Source organism: Perognathus longimembris, chromosome 10 (assembly GCF_023159225.1).
Source record: "Perognathus longimembris pacificus isolate PPM17 chromosome 10, ASM2315922v1, whole genome shotgun sequence".
Lineage (NCBI taxonomy): Eukaryota > Metazoa > Chordata > Mammalia > Rodentia > Heteromyidae > Perognathus > Perognathus longimembris.
The window spans coordinates 32,472,981-32,490,791 of record NC_063170.1 but is presented as its reverse complement, the minus strand read 5'-3'; the positions used below and the strand labels follow the sequence as shown (position 1 = coordinate 32,490,791).

The 17,811-nt window shown below is 42.4% G+C and overlaps 1 protein-coding gene across 1 annotated transcript; it reads right to left on the bottom strand.

Annotated features, from left to right (window-relative positions):
• Positions 1-925: 925 nt before the first annotated feature.
• Positions 926-17,750, bottom strand: Tox4 (TOX high mobility group box family member 4). Its single transcript, XM_048355758.1, has 9 exons — positions 17,613-17,750; positions 17,337-17,405; positions 11,118-11,360; positions 8,759-9,019; positions 8,197-8,427; positions 6,341-6,421; positions 4,488-5,231; positions 2,732-2,895; positions 926-1,519 (listed from the first exon to the last, which is right to left on the bottom strand). The coding sequence occupies exons 1-9, from the start codon at positions 17,616-17,618 to the stop codon at positions 1,459-1,461; spliced, it is 1,860 nt and encodes a 619-aa protein (XP_048211715.1). The 5' UTR covers positions 17,619-17,750; the 3' UTR covers positions 926-1,458.
• Positions 17,751-17,811: the final 61 nt, after the last annotated feature.

Here is a 17,811-nt window from a genome sequence, read left to right as displayed (position 1 = left end):
CTGTGTATGTAACTGTTTTCGCAACTCATCTCTTAAGATGATGCCTTTTAAGTAAAGTTATCTACTACTCTAGAGGTTATTATGAGGGTTCAAACAAGTGTATGGAAAACATGTTCATCATTGTAAAACAAGATTAGAGGGGCTGGGAATATGGCCTAGTGGTAAAAGTGCTCGCCTCATATACATGAAGCCCTGGGTTTGATTCCTTAGCACCACATATATAGAAAAAGCTGGAAGTGGTGCTGTGGCTCAAGTGATAGAGTCCTAGCCTTGAGCAAGAAGAAGCCAGGAACAGTGCTCAGGCCCCGAGTTCAAGCCCCAGGACTGGCAAAAAAACAAGACTAGAGGGGCTGGAAGTGTGGTTCAGTTGGTAGAGTACCAACCAATAGGTGAAGTGTCAGGTACTGAGTTCAAGTCCTAGTCTTAGACCTCAAAAATAAGTAAAACCCAGGACTACACAGGATCAAGATGATTAGAATTAGTAATACAGGAACACCGTTGATTAAGAATCAGGGTATTCTCTAGGAAAGCATTTTTGAGAATTGAACTTTCAATTAAGATTATTACCATTAAGACTATAATGTTCTAAAAATCTCACTAATTGTTACAGCTATGTGACTTTGCCACGTCCATCAGCTTGTAGCTTATTTCTAAGGAAAATCAAATAAGCTAACTTTTGGCTAAATAAGCTTATTTTAGTGCCTAGAGCATTAAAACTGGACTAAATGAAAAAAACCTTAGAGCCATCTTTTAAAAGCTATTTCATCAAATACAGTACATCTTTAGACTTTGGTAAAACCTCTTATAATAATGTAAGGGTGTAGACTTCTCTTATACTTGGAAACTGACAACAAATAATAACTTCTCCACAGCCCAATGTGTATACTTGTGTTGAAAACCTTTGTTCTTAAAAGCAGAATACTGATGATAGTAATAGTTCTGTTTGTTTTAAGAGGGAATCTTTAATACAATCTTTTGATCTTACTCTGTTACTGGGGATTAAACCCAGGGCCTGCCTACAACTGAGCTATACCCCCCTACTCCTCCTACCCTGTTTTAAAATGGATGCACAGAATGGTGTTTCCACCTAGATCAAAGCTGAGTACTTTCCCATCATTTTAATAATATTTTAGGCAAGTCCTATCAAAATTATACCAGCAAATTTCCTCAACCTCCACCACCAGCCCTACCATCCCCATGATTTGCTTGTCTATACTCCCTTTACTCTTTCCTCTATTATAATCCTGGTATTTCTTCTGAAAGTAAAAAGCAATTCCAGATTACAGCAAACTCAGTGGCCCGCCCCATAGCCTGGCCACTGCCAAAAGCAGGAACACGGGAAGCTTGCAGCAAAATCTCGGATTGTGATCAGGCACTACCAGAGGCTTGTGCTTCAGAAACAGGCTCTGGACGTGGCTCCAGCAGGTGAATCTCCAGTGGCTTGGAGAACAGGAGAGCCTATTTCACAAACACCACAGTGTTTGGATTTCTAGAGGCCACCCAGGCCAAGAAGACATCCCTAAGAAAGATAAATTTAGATTAGTCTTAAGTACATTCTTCACTCAAACAAGTACTCAAATAATTTCCTACCATCTCCATAGTGAGTTACTTAAAAACTAAGTCACACAAAGAAGAGATGCCAACCTACTATAGAGGAACTGGAGGAGGATATAAAAATGAGGTATTTCATGGAGATGGGTAATTCCCAATTAAATTTTTTTCTTGTTCTTTTTTGGCCAGTGCTGGGCCTTGAACTCAGAGCCTGAGCACTGTCCCTAGCTTCTTTTTTGCTCAAGGCTACCACTCTGCCACTTGAGCCACAGTGCCACTTCTGGCCATTTTCTATATATATGGTGCTGAGGAATCGAACCCAGGGCTTCATGTATATGAGGCAAGCACTCTTGCCACTACGCCACATTCCCAGCCCCCAATAAAATTTTTGAAGGGAAAAATGTTCACTTCTTATCCCATATACTCTCAAGCATGTTATTATGCTGCTTTACACTTAACCATTCTACAATGTCTGATTTCTTAAGTGGTCTGACTTTGCACTAATGATTGAAAAGCTAATCACATTAACAGTTTATCTTTTTTTTTTTTGGCTGTACTGGCATTTGAACTCAAGAACTTAGGCTTAATAGGCAAGTGCCATATCCCTTAACCCCTTAAGCCAGAGCTCCAGCTCCTCTACCCCCTGTTTTTCTAGTTGTTTTTTAGGGAGGTCTAGTGATTTGGTGTAAAAGAGCTGGCCTCCTCCTATTTACGTTTCCCACATAGCTGGGATCACAGAAATGTGCCCCTGTGTGGAGTCTTCCTAACTTTTTCTAGCCTGGCTTTGAAGCATGATTCTGCCAATCTCTTCCTCTTGAGAAGCTGGGATTGCATGTGTGACCTACTATGTTTGAGCCTCTATTTATTTTTAACAAATGTACAGAGATATGTAGATGAAGTGTGAACTGCTAATTACATCCTCTGGATAGGTGTCAAATGTAAATTGTTTTTTCCAATGGGAATTGAACCCAGGCCTTCACACATGCAAGGTAGGCCCTCTTAGAACTCAGCTACATCCCTAGTCCTAAATTTAAATTCTCTTTTTGAGGAGCCTCTTCACCCAGACTATTATATACACAGCAACCTATACTACCTAAGACTATACAGCTTATATGGCTCAAGTTTGCCCTGTTTTCTAACAGTTACTAATTCCAGAATTGTAAAGGAACAGTAAACTTACCTGCAGTGTTTCACTACACACTCACTGCTGCAGTATTCATTGTCCCAGTCCTTACTCACAACAGGAGGGTTCTCACAACCAGACCTCACACACCGAGGCTGTGGTGAAAGTGTCACAGGAGACCCACTCACCAATTCAACATCCATTTGAGAAGGAGACTCAACCTGTGACAGGAAGAAAGTAACAAGGATGAATTAGATTGCTACCTGCTTAGCCAGCTATGTAGTCAATCTCTGATATCCAATGGAGTAACAAGTTATTACTTGTTATTACAGCATAGGTCAGTTCTTGCTACCCACCATTAGAGGTCTGCTAAGTACAGAATGACATGCAGGCTGGGAATATGGCCTAGTGGCAAGAGTGCTTGCCTTGTATACATGAAATCCTGGGTTCAATTCCTCAGCACCACATATATAGAAAATGGCCAGAAGTGGCGCTGTGGCTCAAGTGGCAGAGTGCTAGCCTTGAGCAAAAAGGAGCCAGGGACAGTGCTCAGGCCCTGAGTCCAAAGCCCAGGACTGGCAAAAAACAAAAACAAAAACAAAAAACACATACAAAAAAACCAGAATGACATGCAGACACTTGCCAATTTTGCTGGTTATTTTGAGATGGAATTTAATAAAGTATGCTCAAAGCTGGCTTCAAATCCTCTGGATCTCAGCATCTGGAGTACATAGGATTACAGGTGTGAGCCACTGGTACCCAGTAATAACTGGCATTTAATGTCTCTTCTAAAAAATGTAATGATACTGATCTATCTCCCAACACAATATTTAAAACAGGTGGGAAACACCATGTAAGGCCCACAGAATCATTTGGTACACAACATGCATGCTGCTTGTTATAAATGTCCAAATGGCCTTTGGTAGAAAAAAATAGAACCCACCTTATTAAAACCATCAAGCTAGCCAGGCTAGTTAAATATTCTTGAGGGGCTGGGAATGTGGCTTGGTGGTAGACACTTGCCTAGCATGCATGAAGCCCTGACATAAAGAGAAAAAGAGGGGCTGGGGATATGGCCTAGTGACAAGAGTGCTTGCCTCGTATACATGAGGCCCTGGGTTCAATTCTCCAGCACCACATATACAGAAAATGGCCATAAGTGGCGCTGTGGCTCAAGTGGCAGAGTGCTAGCCTTGAGCAAAAAGAAGCCAGGGACAGGTCTCAGGCCCTGAGTCCAGGCCCCAGGACTGGCCAAAAACAAACAAAACAAAAAAAAAGAGAGAAAAAGATGGAAGTGGTGCTGTGGCTCAGGTGGTAGAGTGCTAGCCTTGAGCAAAAGAAGCTCAGGGACACAGCCCAGGCCCTAAGTTCAAGCCCCAAGACTGGGAGGAGGGGAGTATTTTTGAACAAGAAGCCTTTCATTGTACCCCAAAGAGAAGTCACTGTTGAAACTGTTGTCAGAATGTTTTAGCCCACTCCTGGTTAATTACTAATCACCCCTATGTTTTTTAAAAATGCTCTTTGTCTGTAGGTGGCTCATGCCTGTAATCCTAGCTACTTAGAAGAGTGAGAAGCCAGCCTAGGCAAGGTTTGTGAGACTCATCTCCAATGAATTGCCAAAAGGCCAGTACAGAAGTTCAAGAGGTAGAAGCAACTCAAGTGGTAGAGTTCCAGCCTTGAGCAAAAAAGTTCAGCAACAGTGCTTATGCCCTGAATTCAAGCAGCAGTATTGGCACACACAAAAAATTAAATAAAACACATAATGCCCCTATAGAACTCTACTAGTCTACACAAAAGTCAAATACAGACTCACCTCAGGAACTACATCTGTGATCATCTCACAGATTGTCTCAGGAGAGGTTGCTTCCACTGTATGGGCCTCAGGACTGCTGTTCATAGGCCGCTCAGGACTGTTTTCTACAGCTGGAGGGACCAAGGTAGTCTGTATTTTCAGAGTGGGTGGAGGCACAATCTTGCTCTGCAGAGGAGGTGGCTGTTGCTGTAAGTTGATTCGGACTTTTTGAGGCGGAGGCTGTTGCATGGCCTGAAGTGGAGGAGGCTGCTGCAGAATGGTAACTTGCTGCTGAGTTGGGGGCTGAGGCATCTGTTGTAATGGAGGGGGCTGTAGACGGGGTGGCGGCAGTTGCATAGAAGCAGCAGCAGCAGCAGCTGCCTGCAACACTGATCTAGTGACAATCTGGGCTTGTTGGCTGGGCTGGATGGTAGCGGTACTTGTTTGGCCTAGTTGGAGCCCCCGGGAGGTCACCATTGTGGCTGGAATAACAGTAACCATCCCTCCTTGAGACATAGTAATAGAAGAGGGCAACATCTGTTTGGTAATAATCAATTTGGTAATATTGGGCTGACCCCCAGGCCCAGAAGGTGCCTGGTTTGCTACATAGGATGAAAGAGTAGAGTTAACAACAATGCAAGGGGACAGGGCAGGGGACTCAGAGGAGGCTGGTGCTGGAGACGCTGGGTCAACAGCTGTCGCAGGAGGTGGTGAAGGAGTCTGCGATGGTGGCACCGGATCCAATTCTACTGTTTCCACAGTGGCCTAAAAAGGAGACAGAAAAGAAATAAAGAATGCCACTAAAAAAATACCCTCTATCTTGAAGGACATATTCATTCTAACTACTTTCTAAGAAGAGACAGCACTGGTTTATTGAGCAGCTTTAAGTACAGCCCTTGGCTAAATAAGCATTGGAACTAATGCCTAAACTCAGACTGTGTGGCAAAGTTTACATGATAATGAGAGGTGGGGGCAGTGTTTCCAGGACCTCAGAGTTCTGTCACTTGAGCCACAACCCAGTCCTTTTTGTGTGATTTTTCAGGTAAGCCCTTAGAAGTCAACATCCTACTCCTAGATCCCAAGTATCCCTGGGGTTATAAGCATACAGTTATCCCTCACCTATCAAGGGAGTTACAGCAATAGGTGAAAAGCTGCAGGGCACTGGTGGCTCATGCCTATAATTGTAGCTACTCAGGAGACTGAAATCTGAAGATCTCCAATTAACTACCAAGTGGTAGAGCCCTAGCTGAAGAGCTCAGGGACAGTGCCCAGGCCTAGAGTTCAAGCCCCACAAACAAAAAGGTAAAAAGCCACAAAGCAGCTCTCTCTCTCTTTTTCTCTCCATATTTTTTTTTCTAAACATGTGATACTGAGGAATCGAACCCAGGGCTTCATGTATGCGAGGCAAGTACTCTACCACTCTACCCAGCCCCTGGCTTATTTTTAAAACAGCATGTTACTAATTTTTACCTGGGCTGGCCTCAAGTTGCAATTCTCTTACTTCCACATCTTGAGTAGTTAGGAGAAGACACATAACCACCATACATATAAACCTGTTTTTGTTTTTTTGCCAGTTCTGAGGCTTGCACTCAGGGCCTGAGTGCCATCACTAAGCTTTTTCTGCTCAAGGCTAATGTTCTATCACTTGAGCCATGGCTCCACTTTTCCTTTTTTGCTAATTAATTGGGGCTAAAAGTCTCAAGGACTTTCCTACCCAGGCTGGCTTCAAACCATGATCCTTAGTTCTCAGTCTCCTGAGTAGCTAGGAATATAGGCCTGAGCCCCTGGTGCCTGACCTGTTTTCACTTCCTATAATGGCTAACAAACAGTTTTAAAATCTTTATTGATGTAAGAATCTATCTTGACCCTCTTACCTGACACTCTTGGTTGTCTTTATACGCAGCTAGGGCCTTGAGATACTCTTTCTTGGCAGCTTCAGTTTTCCTCTTATATACCTGTAAGAAAGATAAGTTGTTTATAAAGTTTTGGTAGTCCTAGAAATGACTAATTCTATAATTATTCATCAGTGAATGACAATTCATCTCAATCTAATCACTGTAGAGACCTACTAATCAAGACAGTCTTTCAGACAGTCTTTAATACAGTATTCCTCCCCGCCCCCCTTCTTTCTTAAAATCAGGTCTTATCCCAGGCTGGCTTCATTATATTCATCTCTGTTGGGATTACAACAGTGTGCCACCATACCTACAGAGGGTCTTAATATGTTGCTGGCTTTAAATAACCACGTTCAAAGGATCTTGCTGCCTTACCCTTCCAAGTAACTGGGACTAAAGACATGGTTTCATTTTTAAAAAAATCCAGATTAGGGGCTGGGAATGTGGCTTAGCAGTAGAATGCTTGCCTAGTATGCACGAAGCCCTGGGTTTGATTCCTCAGTATCATAAACAGAAAAAGCTGGATGTGGCACTATTGCTCAAGTGGTAGAGTGCTAGCCTTGAGCAAAAAGATGCCAGACAGTGCTCAGGTTTTGAGTCCAAGTCCCTGGCAAAAAAAGAAAGGAAGGAAAGTAGGAAGGAAGAAAGAAATAGAAAGAAAAAGAAAAAGAAAGAAAGAAAAAAGAAAGAAAGAAAGAAAGAAAGAAAGAAAGAAAGAAAGGGAAGGAAGGAAGGAAGGAAGGAAGGAAGGAAGGAAGGAAGGAAGGAAGAAAGAACTAGATTAAATTTAGGGAGATTAACTAATTTTCAAGTTTACACTAATCAAGTGAGAAAACACTAAAACAGAAAATAAAATTCTCAACCTAAACTTCTATATTTAGCCTCAGTATGCAACTTACCAAAAATAACCTACTTTATACACATAGAAAATAAAAAACAAGGCTTAGGAAAAAAATCATCTGCGTACAGGTAGCTTATTCCTACAATCCTAGCTATTTAAGAGGAAAAGAACAAAATGGGTTAAAGGGGGCTGGGAATATGGCCTAGTGGTAAAGTGCTCGCCTCATATACATGAAGCCCTGGGTTCGATTCCTCAGCACCACATATATAGAAAAAAGCTGGAAGTGGAGCTGTGGCTCAAGAGGCAGAGTACTAGCCTTGAGCAAGAAGCAGCCAGGGAAAAAAAAAAAAAAAAAAAAAGAAGCAGCCAGGGACAGTGCTCAGGCCCTGAGTCCACGCCCCACGACTGGCAACAAAAACAAACCAAATAAAACAAAACAGGTTAAAGGTATGGCTCAAGCAGTACCTGCCTAATAAGCATGAAATCTCAACTCCCAATCTCCAGTATGTCCAGAAAAGAAAATCTAACAACCAAACAATTGAAGACAAAGGAGGAATGACAAGAAACATCTAGGATTAGTAAAAAGCATCTAGGATTTGGAATTAAAGAAGCTGGAGTATGTCTTTACTACTTAAAAAGCTATGTGACCTTTCCACCCTCAGTTAATGGAAAAATGGTAGCTATAATAGCTTTGACAAGATGCAGTATTTCTTCAATAATATTAGTAACAATTTAAAAAAGGATTTATGGGCTAGTAACATGGCTCAGTGTTATACCACAGACAGCATGTGGGATGCCTGAGCTTAATCCCAACAGGACAAAAACTAACAAATAAGTGAACAAAATAAATGGATTTTCTACAGAATATGATGTGTGAATGCCATCAACAAAGAGCTGACAGATTAAGACATAAGAAGAAACCTTTAGTTTTTATCTTCTTTCTTAGCAATTTCTGAAATCCTCGTGGTACAATATTTTCACATTATCTGCTCACCTGTTTTTGTTCCTCTCCAAGACTATCCCACATAGAAGCCACAATCTTTGAAACCTCTCCAAATGTGGCATTAGGATTCTGTCCCTTGATGGCTGCCTGTGTATCACGAAAGAATAAAGCATATGCTGAAACTGGTTTCTGAGGCTCATTAGGGTCTTTCTTTTTCTTCTTCTTTGGGGCCTTCTGCTTTTTCCCTGCTTCGACTACCACGGTCTTCTGGCTGGGAAGTTGCTGTAGAGGAGAAAAGATGGAATTAAAAGACTGAAGAAAGGAAGTATTATTTCTGGCAAACCATGAAAAGGATTTTTATATGAGGAGAAACTAGCAGCATGCATGGAATACAAATAGAAGCAATAGTTTTACAGTCACTAGGAAAGTCATTAGAAGGATCAATAAAAATAGAGGTTAGGGAGAAACTGGAAAGGTAGGACCCAATATTCAGAGAAAATCAGAGAAGGTATTCGAGCAGGAGCAAAGGATACTAATTATTAGTATTTGTATGCTCAAGGCATTATCCTAGAACTTCATCAGGGCAGGAATTATTTATCAGGGAGCATCTCACCCTCCGGAAATCCTCAACACCATCCTCATGAAGTGAATTAGTAGGTGAAGGGGTGGTTGAAAGACGATCCTCAGGTGATTGGGCAGGAGGCAAGATGGTACCACCCCCTAAGCTCAAACCAAGTTGAGAACTTAGTTCTGACTGATCAATGGTAGTCAACTGGCTATGCCCCATCAAGCCTGATGTCATGTCTGTCATCGGTACATCAATTGTAACAGGTGGGTTGGCACTATACTGAGTTCCTATGGAGTGGTCCAAATCCTGAAGGAAGCAGAAGAATGAATTAAAAACAGAAACATATACACAAAACTCCAACCCACAATTCCACATAGCTTGTAAATCCTGTTTACCCAGACTCTGTCATCATTTAAACCCTTTAAAACTTTAGATACATCTGCTTACATAGAAAATGCTATAGCAAGAAGTTTTTTTCTAAATACAGATATGTTTCACTAATTTGTACTCAAAATTTACACTCAAAGTCCTAATCTAAAATAAGTAGAACAGATTAACTTGGAGAAAACACATGATGTAAAGAAAAACTTTACACTTGTATCTCTTAAAATACTATAGTATTGGACTGGGAATATAGCCTAGTGGTAAAGTGTTTGCCTCACATACATGAAACCCTGGGTTCAATTTCACACCACCATATATATAGAAAAAGCTCAAAGTGGCTCTGTGGCTCAAGTGGTAGCACACTAGCCTTGAGCAAAAAGAAGCCAGGGACAGTGCTCAGGCCCTGAGTCCAAGCCCCAGGACTTGCAACACACACACAACACACAACACACAACACACACACACACACACAGCTTGCCCTCAATGTTAGCACTTTAGCCATCTCTGGCTTTTTGGTAGTTAATTGGAGATACAGTAAGTCTCATGGACTTATTTCTCCCTGGGCTGGCTTTGGACCATTTTCCTCAAATCTGTCTCCTGAGTGGTGGGATTACAAGCATGAGTCATCAGCACCTAACTAAAACAATGTTGTATTTTTTTTGTATGTGCCACTTCTGGGGCTTGAACTTAGGGCCTGGGTACTGTCCCAGAGCTTTTGTGCTCAAGGCTAATGCTCCAACACTTGAGCCGCAGCTCCACATGTAGCCTTTTAAGTTTTTTTTGAGTGCTTAATTGGAGATAAGAGTCTCAGACTTTGCTTTGAACTGTGTGTGATCCTCAGAGCTAAGACTGCTAAGTAGCTAGGATTACAGATATGAGCAACCCAGGTAAAACAATGGGTTCAATTTGGTCCTGATCCTGGGCCTTGAACTCAGGGCTTAGGTGCTGTTCCTGATTTTGTTCTATTTCTTTTTTTTCGCCAGTCCTAGGCCGTGAACTCAGGGCCTGAGCACTGTCCCTGCCTTCTTTTTTGCTCAAGGCTAGCACTCTGCCACTTGAGCCACAGCGCCACTTCTGGCCATTTTCTGTATATGTGGTGCTGAGGAATCGAACCCAGGACCTCATGTATACCAGGCAAGCACTCTTGCCACTCGGCCATATTCCCAGCCCTCTGTTCTATTTCTTTTTGCTCAAGGATAGTGCCCTACTACTTGAACCATAGCTCTACTTCCAGGTTTCCAGGTGATAGAGTCTCACAGACTTTTCTGCCTGGTCTGGCCTTCAACTATGATTCTCAGATCTCAGCCTCCTGAGTAGCTAGGAATATAGGTGTGAGCCATCAGTAGCCAGCCTTAAAGCAACATTTTTAAAGCTGTAGTGCATATGCAATTTAGTAGCTAACACCAATGGTAGAGATGGGCTAGTGATGATATTTTGACAACACAGTACAAGGCCTTTGATTCAGACTAATTTTGAATAAATCCCTTAATGTGCCAGTTCTACATTTGAATTGTACATGATGAAGATCGTAGTAAAAGGGGGAAAGTATTTTTTTAACTGCATCAAATCATTTTCATTTTAGGGTTTACATTGGACATTTATAAAAATTTAAACTGGGGCTGGGAATGTAGCTTAGTGCTAGAGTGCTTGCATACCATGAACAAAGCCCTGGGTTTGATTCCTCAGCACGACAAAAACAGAAAGAGCTGAAAGTGGCACTGTGGCTGAAGTGGCAGATTGCTATCCTTGAGCAAAAGAAGCTCAGAAACAAAGCCCAGGCCCTGAGTTCAAGCCCCAGGATAGGCAAAAAGAAAAAAAAAAGAAGCCAGGGACAGAGCTTAGGCCCCAAGTCCAAGCCCCAAGGCTGGCAAAAAAAAAAAAAAATTTAAGTTGCTTCACAGAGATCCTAATTAGGTAAAATTAAGTCTTTGTTGGCAAATCTTTATCTGTAAGAATAAGAAACAAATAATAGTAAGTTCTGTTGGACAGATGCTTGGCAGTTTGATGTCTTGCCCCTTACCATGGTCAAGCCCCCACTCAGGAGCCCCCCACCCTGCTCCATCAAGCCATGAGTCATGCCCACAGGCATGTCCAATGTCTGGACTCCATATTGAGCTGAAAAACTGCCATCCTGTGAGGAAGAAGGGTCTGCCAGGTCATCAAAGTGGCCAACCACATCAGAGACAGCCAGTGATGGATCAGAATCCAACGAGATAGGTGGGATTTCAAATTCCTCATCACCTAAGCTTGGTGTATGGAATGTCTGTAGGGGAAAAAAAAAGGAAAATTAGTAGAAAGGAACCTGACTTTGCTAAATGAAGAACATAGTTCAGAACTGAAGGTTTTTAGTTTGAAATCCTAATCGCTACAGATTTCTTAAGACCTATTTTACAAATAAGCATCTTAAACTGGGTGCCAGTGGCTCATGCTGGTAATTCTAGCTACTCAGGAGGCTGAGATTTGTGGATCAGGGTTCAAAGTCAGTGTGGGCAAGAAAGTCCATGAGACTTTTCTTACCCAAAAAGGGAGAAGTGGAGCTCTGGCTAAAATGGTAGGGCACTAGCCTCGAGCAAAAGCAGCTCAAGGACAGCACCCAGGCCCTGAGTTCAAGCCCCACAACCACCACCACCAACAAGAAAATAGAAAATTGTCAATACCAAGCACAAATTCCTATTCATCTGTAAAATATTAACTGTTTCCCGTTTTAGAAAGCTAGAAGTGTTGGCATGACTCAAGTGTTAGAGTGCTAGCTCAGAGCAAAAAAAAAAAAAAAAACAAGGGAGAGTACAAGGCCCTGATTATAACCCATATTGGGACAAAAGGGGGTGGGGATGGAGATATGGCTAGATAGTAGAGCACTAACCAATGAGTGAAAGTAGCCACAGATAAGTTTGAGTCCTGGTCTCAGACAGAGAAAAAAAAAGGAAAAAGGAAAGAAAAAAACTATAATGCTAACCAAAAATAAAATTCCCTTTAATACAGAATTTTTGGGAAACCTCAATAATGCTAAGAGAAAGCTAATAGAAAAACCTTTCTGGAAAGCTGCAAGGCAAACTGATTCTAGAACACAACTTGCTTGGACCAAGCCTTTTAAGAAAAGACAAAAGCTAGGTGTTGGTGGTTTACGTCTGTAATACTAGCTACTCAAGAGGCTGAGATCTGAGGATCTCAGTTCAAAGCCAGCTTGGGCAGGAAAGTCTGTGAGACTCTTATCTCCAATTAACCACCAGAAAACTGGAAGTGGCACAGTGGCTCAAGTGGTAGAGCATTAGACTTGAGCTGAAAATCTGAGGGAGAGTGCCCAGGCCCACAACCAACAAAAAAAGAATGCAAAAGTATTATTCTAGGGCTGGGAATATGGCCTAGTGGAAAGAGTGCTTGCCTCGTATACATGAAGCCCTAGGTTCGATTCCTCGGCACCACATATATAGAAAAGGCCAAAAGTGGCGCTGTAACTCAAGTTGGTAATGTCCTTGAGCTAAAAAAAAAAAAAAAAAAAAGTGTATATATATATATATATGTGTGTGTGTGTGTGTGTGTATATATAATTCTAGCTAAAGACCTAATCCTGTCCTTTTGAGTTCAACTAGATCAACACTTATATTTGATACTAAAAATCTAAAATGAGGTTGGGTTCCCTTGGCTCCCTAGCTACTCAGGAGGCTGAGATCTGAGGATTGTGGCTCAAAGTAACCACCAATAATGCTGAAATTGGAGCTCAAGTGAGAGAGTACTAGCCTTGAGCAAAAAAAAGCTCAAGGACAATACCTTAGCCCTGAGTTCAAGCTCCAGGACTAGCACACACATGTGCATACACAAACTAAAGTGGGTGAGCTTGGGGGTTACACAAGCGCCCTTTCAAGCCCAATACCTCCAAAAAATAAAAAACAATTAAAAATTTTTAAATGGAGGCATTGGCAGCAATAGAATAGTTTAAGTAATAGCAAGAGATTGCTGTGTTACAAAGACCCGGGGCTCTTCCCAGGTATTGTTTATTATATAACCTGGAACAAGTTTTCCTCTCTATCAAGTAAAGAGTATAATGGTAATCCTCTCGGACAGCTGAGGATAAATAGGCTCTAGAGCACAAAAGCTTATGTGGCCTGACACATATAATTGCTTCATAACCATTATTCATCATGTATTGTTTCTAATAATATATATATATATATTTTTTTTTTCTTTTGGCCAGTCCTGGGGCTTGAACTCAGGGCCTGAGTACTGACTGTCTCTGGCTATTTTTGCTCAAGGCTAGCACTCTGCCAACTTGAGCCACCGTGCCACTCCTGGCCTTTTCTATATATGTGGTGCTGAGGAATCGAACCTAGGGCTTCATGTATATGAGCCAAGCACTCTTGCCACTAGGCCATATTCCCAGACCCTGTAATGATATTTTTAAAAGCTTTTAACTTACACTTGCACCAATATCTTACATAAATGGAATTACAGAAACTTTAAATTCTAGGGGCTGGGGATATGGCCTAGTGGCAAGAGTGCTTGCCTCGTATACATGAGGCCCTGGGTTCAATTCCCCAGCACCACATATACAGAAAACGGCCTGAAGTGGCGCTGTGGCTCAAGTGGCAGAGTGCTAGCCTTGAGCAAAAAGAAGCCAGGGACAGTGCTCAGGCCCTGAGTCCAAGCCCCAGGACTGGCAAAACAAAAAAACAAAAAACAAACAAAAAAACCAGAAACTTTAAATTCTACCAGTCAAATACACAGCCTAAAGGAGCCAGTTTTGTGTATCATTAACAGTTTCAGGTTATTTATATTTGATGTTTTGTAAAACTCAAATAACAAGTATTCTGTACTTATGGACCAAATAAATGGCATCTGCGTACTTGTTAAAAAAAATACACAGCATAGTGAATATAAGCAAGTCAGTAGCACTGGGGTTTGAACTCAGAGCCTTCTGCTACTTAAACCACACCTCCAGCCCTTTCTTCTCTAGGTTATTTTTTAGATTGAGGATCTTAGCTCAAAAACAGCTCAGGGAGAAAAGTCCACTAGACTCCCATCTTCAAAATACCAGCAAAGAGCAGGTCTGGAGGTGGCTTGTCATATAGTCTGACACATATAACTGTCAAATTACATGACTCAAGAAGTAGAGTGCCAGTCTAGCAAGAACAAAATCCTGAGTTTAAGCCCTGGTAAGTTCTCCACCCTCACCCCCCAAAAGAAGAGAAGAGCAAGGGCAAACCAAATGCTATAATAAACCCAAGTTAACCAAATCTGTTTTGCTATCACAAATAAAGTATAAAATTATCGGTAAAATCCAAAAATGAGCATCTATTTTCACAGAAGTATTTGATGTAAAAAAGTGAGTTAAATACATATAGTATCTACCAATTTATTTTTCAGTAGAAACATTTCCCCAGCTATATAGTCGGGCACCAGTGGCTCACACCTATAATCCTAGCTACTCAGGAAGCTGAGATCTGAGGACTGCAGTTCAAAGTCAGGGCAGAAAGTCCCTGAGAATCATAGCCAATTAACTACCAGAAAGCCAGAAGTGGAGCTGTGGTTCAATGTGGTAGAATGACAGCCTTAAGTGAAATAAATAGCTCAGGGACAGCACCCAGGCCCTGAGTTCAAGCCCATGACTGACTAAAACAACAAAGTTGCTATAAACATACACATTTTTGATGAACAAGTGCAATACTTCTTGTTATGTATATAGCAAAGAACAGACTTACCCGGGTCACATAGTTTAGGCATGCTTATCTTTAAATTACATTGCTGTTTCAAAGTGCTTGAATTAACTTATAGCCTCAACAACATAAACTGCATTATCCACTTATTCAACTCTTAGAATTGTCAATTTTTCAATTTTTAGTAATTTTGCTGGGTATCTTGGTTTTTTCTTCTTCTTCTGAGACCAGGACTCAAACTTGGTATCTGCTGCATGATTTCGCTCACTGGCTATCACTCTACCTCCTGAGGCATACCCCAAACCCTGCATAACTATAATTTGTATTTATTTCTCTGATGAGTGATGACATGTCTCCATAGGCTTACTGGCAATTTAGATATCGGTACTCAGGACTGATCCAAGGCTTCAGCTAGGTGGGCAGTTTAGTGTTACTGGGATTTGAACTCAGGGCCTTAAGACTTGCTAGCCAGGTGCTCTACACTTCTTGAGCTACTCCACCAGCTTTCCTTTCTACCCCCTTTTCTTGGAGATGAGAGTCTCACAGGCTTTTCTGCCCAGTCTGGCTTGGAACTAGTATCCTCAGACTTAAGCCTCCTGAGCAGCTAGGATTGTAGGCATAAGCCCAGTGCCCAGGTTCTTTCTTTTTTCCTTCAGTGCTGGGGATGTAAAAAGACACCAGTGTCTTATGTAGATATTCTCAATGTAGAATGTTCAAGTTTATAAAAGGAGACAAATTTTAAGGCTATTTGTATTTAATTTTAAAGTGTATTTTCAGAAGAATGAAGCTGATGTGAAGTTTACAAGACACATGTAGAGACCAGATTGTTCATATTCCAAACCATGAAACTAAACAACAAAGACCTCGCTTATAAGAAATTTCAACGAGATGACAATCAAGGCCTGGGTGCTGTCCCTGAGCTCCTTTTGCTCAAAGCCAGCATACTACCACTTGAGCCACAGTGCCACTTCTGAATTTTTCTGCTTATTTTTCTGTTTATGTTCTGCTTTCTGTTTATGTATACTGAGGAATTGAACCTAGGGCTTCATGCATGGTAGGCAGGCACTATACCACTAAGCCACATTCCCAGCTACCAATCTTTTGATTGAATCATTTGAGTCACATGTCCCTTTGCTTAGGAAATTATTAATAGTAAGAAAGAAGTTTTTAAAAAAAGAAAAACCTGGGCTGGGGATATGGCCTAGTGGCAAGAGTGCTTGCCTCGGGCTGGGGATATGGCCTAGTGGCAAGAGTGCCTGTCTCATATACATGAGGCCCTGGGTTCGATTCCCCAGCACCACATATACAGAAAATGGCCAGAAGTGGCGCTGTGGCTCAAGTGGCAGAGTGCTAGCCTTGAGCAAAAAGAAGCCAGGGACAGTGCTCAGGCCCTGAGTTCAAGGCCCAGGACTGGCAAAAAAAAAAAAAAGAAAACCCTAGCAACTGCTCATTGTCAATGTAATTCTCATCTATGAAACGTTAGGATTTATTCTAGGGTAAGTCAGTACAAAAACAATTAAGATTTTTGGTATGAAAAAATGGTAATGAGTGACATCACTTAAGCAAAACATAGGTAATCCTCAAAAAGAGTAGAAGGCTCAGGTTTTAAGAAGTTCTCAAAAGTAGGAAATTTTTGTCTGACCTTTCATTTTGCTAAAGCAAATGATGTATTTATGGTAATACAGTATTTCAACAAAATCCTTTTCAGGTATTTTAGGGCTTTACCACATTCATTAATGCTTTGGCATACCAGCATAAGAAACTATTATTACAGCCATTTGATGTATGGGAAAACAGTGACACAAACATGAAGTAATATTTTCAAACTTGAGTCACTTGGGCTGGAAATATGGCCTAGTGGGTTCGATTCCTCAGTATCACATATATAGAAGTAGTGCTGTGGCTCAAGTGGTAGAGTGCTAGCCTTGAGCAAAAAGAAGCCAGGGACTGTGCTCAGGCCCTGAGTCCAAGCCCCAGGACTGGCAAAAAAAAAAAAAAAAAAAAAAAAATTTTAAAACAAGCCCATGTCTGGTGGCTAACGCCTGTAATCCTAGCTACATCTAAGGATCGACGATTGGCGCATGCTTGGGCAGAAAAGTCCACTTAAAAAAAAGCCGGAAATAGAGCTGTGGCTCAGGTGGTTAGAGCACCAGTCTTGAGAGCAGAAAAAGCTCCGGGGCAGAACCCATACCCCGAGTTCAAGTACCAGTACAAAAAAGTTACTAGTTACCACGTTTATCAGAGGAGAAAATTTAAAAGCAAAAACCGTGAGATTTCAAGAATGAATCCACCTTCAAGGCATTCCTGACTGCCTCCATATGGGACCTATGCTCGTAGGTACTTCGCCTAATGAAATGGGGACAATCCCACTGGCTTTCAATCTAGGACCTCCCAGTCTCCTCAACTTGGCTGTCTTTGTTTCATAACCCGGTTTTGGTGACAGCAGCATCCCAGGCCTTCAGCAGAGAGTCCCCACAGGCTCCAGGGGCGGCCGCCACCTTTCCCGAGCACCAGCACCCAGGTCTTCGGCCTCGGCGTCGGGCTCACCGCCGCACTTCCCAACTCCCACCTCACCAGCTCTTGCTCACCTCAGCCCCCGACAGGAAAGGGTGCGAGGGCCCCGTGATCGTCAGGTAATTGTCATTTCCTCCGGGAAACTGGAAACCCAAAGAAAGACACGGGAACAAGTTAGGGGGGGGCGGGGGAGTCGGCCTGGAGCCACGGATCCTGACCCGGACACTCGGAGATCCTCTCCGAACCCCGTCTGTCCTCCCCCCGCCAACCGCCTCTCCGCCGGGCTACACGCCTGAGCTTCCACTGAGGCGGCAGCGCTCTCACCGCCTCCTCAGCGCCCAGGTTCCTACCTCCATCTTCACACAACCGCTACCACTGTCCCAGTGCCCTCATCACCCCCACCGCTCCCACTGGACTCGGAACCGCGTCACTTCCGCACGGGCGTGAGTCGCTCTCTGCTGATTAGAAGAAGCGCGTGGCTGTGAAGGGCCACGTTCTGTGCGGAGCAGATGGAAAGACTAGCTACCGCCCCCTGGCGCTCGGTGGGAT

Bases quoted from the DNA above. Each gene is read 5' to 3' on its own strand.
- Tox4 (XM_048355758.1), bottom strand. The intron at 5,232-6,340 runs GTAAGAGGGTCA...TCTCCTTTTTAG, and splicing joins AAGACAACCAAGAGTGTCAG to GCCACTGTGGAAACAGTAGA. The intron at 1,520-2,731 runs GTAAGTTTACTG...TATCTTTCTTAG, and splicing joins TGTGTAGTGAAACACTGCAG to GGATGTCTTCTTGGCCTGGG.